At 48.5% G+C, this 6,359-nt stretch overlaps 1 protein-coding gene across 1 annotated transcript in view; it reads right to left on the bottom strand.

Annotated features, from left to right (window-relative positions):
* Nucleotides 1–40: 40 nt before the first annotated feature.
* LOC122543254 (integrin alpha-7-like) overlaps nucleotides 41–6,359 on the bottom strand; it is a 152,848-nt gene continuing 146,529 nt past the window's right edge. Inside the window, exons 15-19 of the mRNA XM_043681725.1 lie at nucleotides 5,772–5,961; nucleotides 5,498–5,581; nucleotides 4,398–4,477; nucleotides 957–1,034; nucleotides 41–177 (exon numbers count right to left, since the gene is read on the bottom strand). Coding sequence (XP_043537660.1) covers nucleotides 57–177; nucleotides 957–1,034; nucleotides 4,398–4,477; nucleotides 5,498–5,581; nucleotides 5,772–5,961 — 553 coding nt within the window. The 3' untranslated portion in view covers nucleotides 41–56. The remainder of the gene's footprint in view (nucleotides 178–956; nucleotides 1,035–4,397; nucleotides 4,478–5,497; nucleotides 5,582–5,771; nucleotides 5,962–6,359) is intronic.

Below are 6,359 nucleotides of genomic sequence, written 5' to 3'. Positions count from 1 at the left end.
AAAATCCCTTCCTATTCATTTCCCTCAGTAAGTGTCATTCTTCACTGAGTAATTAGTCAACAATTTGTACTTGCCGTTAGTTTATAATCAACACGACTCCCCAAATCCTCCTCTTTCCTCATGGCACTTTCTCCCATTATGTCACCTCCAAAAAACACATTTTGAGGTTCAACATTTCTGTAAAATTCGGGAAATAACCAGCATGAAATAACATTCACCAATTACTCAACTCACTGATTATAAATGAACAACTCCAAGGATGGTGGTTGGAAGCCGGGAATCATCCCTGTGGAACAAAGGAGCACTCTGCTTGGAGGTACTTGGCGTTGGCAATGCCAGCTCGCACTGGGCCAAAGAGGTGCAATCCAGGTTGCAGGGACAATCGGCTCCCCAATTTGGTGGTTGCACAAATCCTAAAACACTGGACATTCGCCAATTATTGCTGAGTACAAGGCTCTGCTTATAATTCAGGGCAAATTTGAACAGACAGAAATTGGTGATCGCATCAATGAGACACCATTATTTCTGTTGCTCCCCACCAACTTCCACAGTGCATTTACACACAGCAATCTCTCACAGGCAGGAGACTGGGACTACATTATCTTTACGTCAAAACCGGCTCCTGCGTTTACCTGTAAAAAACAAGTCGAAAGTACTTCACTGGTTGTAAAATGCATTACTGACACCCTGAAAGGTACTGATGAAACTTCTCTTTTATGCAGTTCTTTTGCATGGGAGCAGTTTGACAAGGTGCTGTGGTGGGCGGCTCAAATTCAGTGGATGGACAACACTTAGAGCCGGCAGACACAGCAGATTTTCATTCCCATCGGTCTCGGTTAGGTCATAGGTCAGTGCCTAACCCACAGTGCTTTGAATTTTGACACTCGCTCTTCGAACAGGTGACAGTTTCGCGACGTAGGAAGCTAAGCTCTGCCAGAGATGGAGGATACACTTACGGAACGAGAGAGACTGGCAGTACCAGTATAACGTGAGCAGTAGCTGTGACTGGGTCCAAACCGGTCTGTTCGCTGATGCTGTTAGGAAGGAGCAAAAAGCCACATTTCGTGATTCTTATCATAATCATCTTGATTAAATTGACAGAGAATCTCAGCAGGAGAAAGTGAGGACTGCAGATGCTGGAGATCAGAGCTGAAAATGTTTTGCTGGAAAAGTACAGCAGGTCAGGCAGCATCCAGGGAACAGGAGAATCGACATTTCCTGAAGAAGGGCTTATGCCCGAAACGTCGATTCTCCTGCTCCTTGGATGCTGCCTGACCTGCTGCGCTTTTCCAGCAGCGAGAATCTCAGCAGGCCTGGCAGCAATTGTGGAGAGAAAGCAGAGTTCGCGTTTCAGGTCCCTGCTTCAGAAAGGTTAGCTTTGCTTTCTCTCCACAGCTGCTGCCTGCTTTGCTGAGTGTGTTCAACAACCTCTGTTTTTGTTTCTGCTTTTCAGCATCTGCAGCTCTTTGGCTTTTTAAACTGTCACCTGCTAAATTTGAAAAGAAACCCTCAATGTTGTGTTCAATTCGGATCGCCACACTACAGGAAGGACGTGGAGGTTTTGGAGAGGGTTGCTGAGGAGGTTTCCCAGGATGCTGCCTGGATTAGACGGTCTGAACTATAAGGCAAAAGTGAGGACTGCAGATGCTGGAGATCAGAGTCTAGATTAGAGTGGCGCTGGAAAAGCACAGCAGGTCAGGCAGCATCCGAGGAGCAGGAAAGTCGACGTTTCGGGCAAAAGCCCTTCATCATAAGGAGAGGCTAGAAAAACTCAGGCTATTTTCTCTAGAGCGACGGAGGCTGAGGGGAGACTTGGTAGAAGTGTCGATAAACTTATGAGATGCATTGATAGGGCTGACAGTCAGAATTGTTCTCCCCAGAGTTGAAATGCTTAATACCAGAGGGCATGCATTTCAGGTCAGAGGGGGAAAGTCCAAAGGAGATGTGAGGGACAAGTATTTTCTGCAGAGGTTGGTAGGAGTGTGGAACGCACGCCTAGGGTTGGTGGTGGAGGCAGAAGCGATAGGGGCATTTAAGGGGCTTTGAGATAAGCACATGAATATGCAAGGAATGGAGGGATATGGACCAACGACAAGCAGAAGGGATTCGTTTAATTTGGCATCATGTTCGGCACAACATCCTGGGCCAATGGGCCTGCTCCTGTGCTGTACTATTTTCACCAATTGACCAAGCAAAGATGGAAGCGAAATTCTTGTGCCCTGAAGCTAGTTTGGTGAGAAGACCCAGCAGATGGCGCCCTTGTACAAGTAGGCAAAGTGGAACCAAGCTCAACAGTACCCTCTGCTGTCAGCAGTCCGTACTGCATCCATCATCGTTCATGCTCTCAGGGTGGTCATCCTATTTGCTCAAGGGGTCTCTGGAGGTTTTACTGGCAATGTATCTTACTGTGAGATGTTGTGGGTAGCAAAAGGGGAGGTGTCCTTGTACACCAGTCACTGAAATTAGATATTGCAGGTACAGCAGGCAGTGAAGAAGGTAAATGGTGCAATGGCCTTCATAGTGAGAGGATTTGAGTACAGGAGCAGGGGTGTCTTGCTGCTATTGGACAGAGTGAGACCATACCCTGGAGTACTGTATGCAATCTGGGTCTCCTTACCTGCGGAAGGATGTTCTGGCGAGGGACGGAGTACAGTGAAGGTTTACCAGACGGAATCCTGGGGTGGCAGGACTGACATATGAACAGAGACCGGATCAGTCAGGACTATATTCACTGCAGCTTAGAAGAATGAGGGGGAATCACATAGAAACCTCTAAAATTCTAACAGGGCAAGACAGGCTAAACGCAGGAAGGATGTTCCTGATGACCAGGAAGTCCAGAACCAGGGGTCACAGTCTGAGGATACTGGGTAGGCCATTTCAGACTGAGATGGGGAGAAACGGTGGCACAGTGGTTAGCACTGCTGCCTCACAGCGCCAGAGACCCGGGTTCAATTCCCGCCTCAGGCGACTGACTGTGTGGAGTTTGCACATTCTCCCCGTGTCTGCGTGGGTTACCTCCGGGTGCTCCAGTTTCCTCCCACAATCCAAAAGATGTGCAGGTCAGGTGAATTGGCCATGCTAAATTGCCCGTAGTGTTAGGTAAGGGGTAAATGTAGAGGTATGGGTGGGTTGCGCTTCGGCGGGGCGGTGTGGACTTGTTGGGCCGAAGGGCCTGTTTCCACACTGTAAGTAATCTAATCTAAATGGCTTCACCCAGAGAGTGGGGAGCCTGTGGAATTCTCTGTCACAGAAAGTGGTTGAGGACAAAACATTGAATGTTTTCCAGTAGATTTACTTCTTAGGAGGCTAAAGGGATCAAAAGTTAGGGGGCTAAAGCAGGAACAGGGGGATGAGTTGGATGATCAGCCATGATCATATTGAATGGTGGGACAGGCTTGAAGGGCCAAATGGCCTACTCTTGCTCCTATTTCAATGTAGCAGGGTGGCCAGGGAGAGGTGAGAATTTGCTTTAATGTCCCTCTACTGCCCGGTTCTTGATCTCAGTCACTGAGAAGGACTGAGTGGAGACAGAATGCTGGGAGGTCGGGGTGGAGGGGGGGGGAAATCAGAGGCCATCTTGTTTGGTGAGGTAACCTCGCAGAGAAAACTGACAGCTGCTGTGCCATAGCCGCGACAGCACTCGAGAGGGATGTAAATACTGGAAAGGCCCAGCACATTAGGTAGTGCCTGGAGAGAGGACAAGTGAAATGGTTCATGGTGTCTCAGAACCATGCCAAAAATCCCAAACAGTGAACTCCCTAGGGTGCAACTTGCTCATGTGTACAACGTGTGAACGAAAAAGACATCAGGGAATACAAATTTTATTCAATAAAGGGAGAGAGAGATAGAGAGACAGAAAGCAGGTAACGACAGGCTGTTTTACAGGAGGTAAAATATGGCAGATCAGCCAGGTGTGTGTTTGAATAGAGAATGAACAGAGGCATCAGCGAGGGCTTCAGCAGCAGACAAGCTGAGAGAGGGTCAGAGTCCAGGGATATTACCAAGGCAATAAGGAAATAGATGGTTCCACTGATGGTGAGGGCATGGGGTTGAAAGATCTCCCTGGGGTCAATGATGTCTCTAACAGTCTGATAGAGCCTCCGTTAGTGATCAGGGAGAGACCTGGAAGCAGCCCTTAGGAGAGAGAGGTTTCAGAGCGGACAACCTTCAGTCTTCCGTGATCCAAGACTGTGAGTGAAGAGACGGTGCAGCGGCTGAGTGAGATGGTGGTGGGGCTGAGTTACAAGATTTCAGGGTTAGACTAGACTCAGGACAGGTCAGAGCTGTCTCTCTCTCTCTCTCACACACACACACATCCACATTGAAAGTCATCCACAACACGGACAGAAACGAAATTCACATTTGTCAGAAGTGATTCTGCCCCAGACAGCACTCACGTTGATAGCTGAAGTACAATCGGTAAAGTTCTTGTTTCAATGGCGATTCTAGAAGTGCTTAAGATCAAGTAAAAGGTGACCTATCAAACAAAGTACACAGAGTCAGCACACCCATACCTCGCTGAACAGCGACAGCAAGAACTCTGCATTCTCAGCACAACTACTCAGCATGTCATACAGTCACAGAGATGTACAGCACAGAAACAGACCCTTCGGTCCAACCCGTCCATGCCGACCAGATATCCCAACCCAATCCAGTCCCACCTGCCAGCACCCAGCCCATATCCCTCCAAACCCTTCCTATTCATATACCATGATTCGGAGATGCCGGTGTTGAACTGGGGAGCTCCGAAAGCTAGTGCTTCCAATTAAACCTGTTGGACTATAACCTGGTGTTGTGTGATTTTTAACTTTATTTATATACCCATCCAGATGCCTTTTAAATGTCACAATTGTACCAGCCTCCGCCACATCCTCTGGCAGCTCATTCCATACACGCACCACCCTCTGCAGGAAAAAGTTGCCCCTTAGGTCTCTTTTATATTTTTCCCCTCTCACCCTAAACCTATGCCCTCTAGTTCTGGACTCCCCCACCCCAGGGAAAAGACTTTGTCTATTTACCCTATCCATGCCCCTCATAATTTTGTAAACCTTTATAAGGTCACCCCTCAGATTCCGACGCTCCAGGGAGAACAGCCCCAGGCTGTTCAGTCTCTCCCTGTAGCTCAAACCCTCCAACCCTGGCAACATCCTTGTAAATCTTTTCTGAACCCTTTCAAGTTTCACAACATCTTTCTGATAGGAAGGAGACCAGAAGCGTCTTTTGTTTTAGAATGAGAAACTGGCTCCCTCTGTGACAAGAACAAACAAGACTGAACTGGAGTGCTTTCAGAGTCCTCGCCTCTCTCTGCTGATGCCCTGACTAGATAGACATGTGTCGATGGGATATTAGAAGCCTGGCGTTATGCAGCAGAGACACCAGAGGGGACGTTTTGGGCCAAATGGCCAGTTTGCATTCTGCTGACTGGATGGACCCGCTGTGCCGAGTATGTGGTGAAGGTCACGTGGCTTACGCCCATCCACAGAAAACAAGTGCATACCTGAGCATTCCTCTTCATTGGGTTTCCAAGCTCACACTCGGCCTGGGATCCATTGGCATTGGCAACACAGACCAGACTGCTGTCCTGGGAAGGCAAGACACAAACACATTGGCCAGTGAGAGTTGACTTGCCACTCACCTCTGTTGTGTCGCCATAGCGATACACATAAGCTGCTAAATTTGACCTCCTTGACCTCCCACTCCAAATGATTCCAGTGAATAAAAAAAGCACGAATGGTTTTTGTAATCGCTCCGAAAGCGTCAGGTGCTGGTACCTGTTTTGGAGATGTTCGGAAGGCAGAGTGGAAGAGAGTGTCTGGGAAGTTCGCAATCAGGACTGCCTCGTGAGCATCATCACCGTCTTTCATTGGGTTTGCCATGTCCGACGGCAGGTTAGTGACGGTAATCTCCAAGGCAATGTCCTTCTGGTCACTGAGATAAAATACCTGCTGTCCTTGCTCATCTCTGCAAAGATGGACATGTGCAATCAACCTTCCTTCAGAAACAGTGCTCTGGACAAAGTACACTCCTCCATCGCAACATGAACATTTCAGAGGACAGTCAGCATGCTTCCGAAATGGTGCAGGGGTAGGGGAAAACGCAGGAGACTGGCACCAGAGAACAGAACTGGGGGCAAGTACATGGGGCTGAATGGCCTCCTTGTGCACTGTAACATTTCTGTGATGCTTCTGAGATGGGCATGGAGCAGGTCCTAGTCACCAGGGATGCTGCACTCTATTGCAGTGGCAGTGTCTGAAGAGGGACATTGTGACGTAGGCAAGTGTCATGTCAACAGGATGTGGGTGGAGAGGTGACAGATGAGGTTCAATGCAGTGAAGTGTGAGGTGATGCACTTTAGTTGG

The sequence above is a fragment of the Chiloscyllium plagiosum genome, chromosome 43 (genome assembly GCF_004010195.1).
Source record: "Chiloscyllium plagiosum isolate BGI_BamShark_2017 chromosome 43, ASM401019v2, whole genome shotgun sequence".
Lineage (NCBI taxonomy): Eukaryota > Metazoa > Chordata > Chondrichthyes > Orectolobiformes > Hemiscylliidae > Chiloscyllium > Chiloscyllium plagiosum.
The sequence above is the reverse complement of the archived record's forward strand: the minus strand, read 5'-3'. Positions and strand labels throughout refer to the sequence as shown.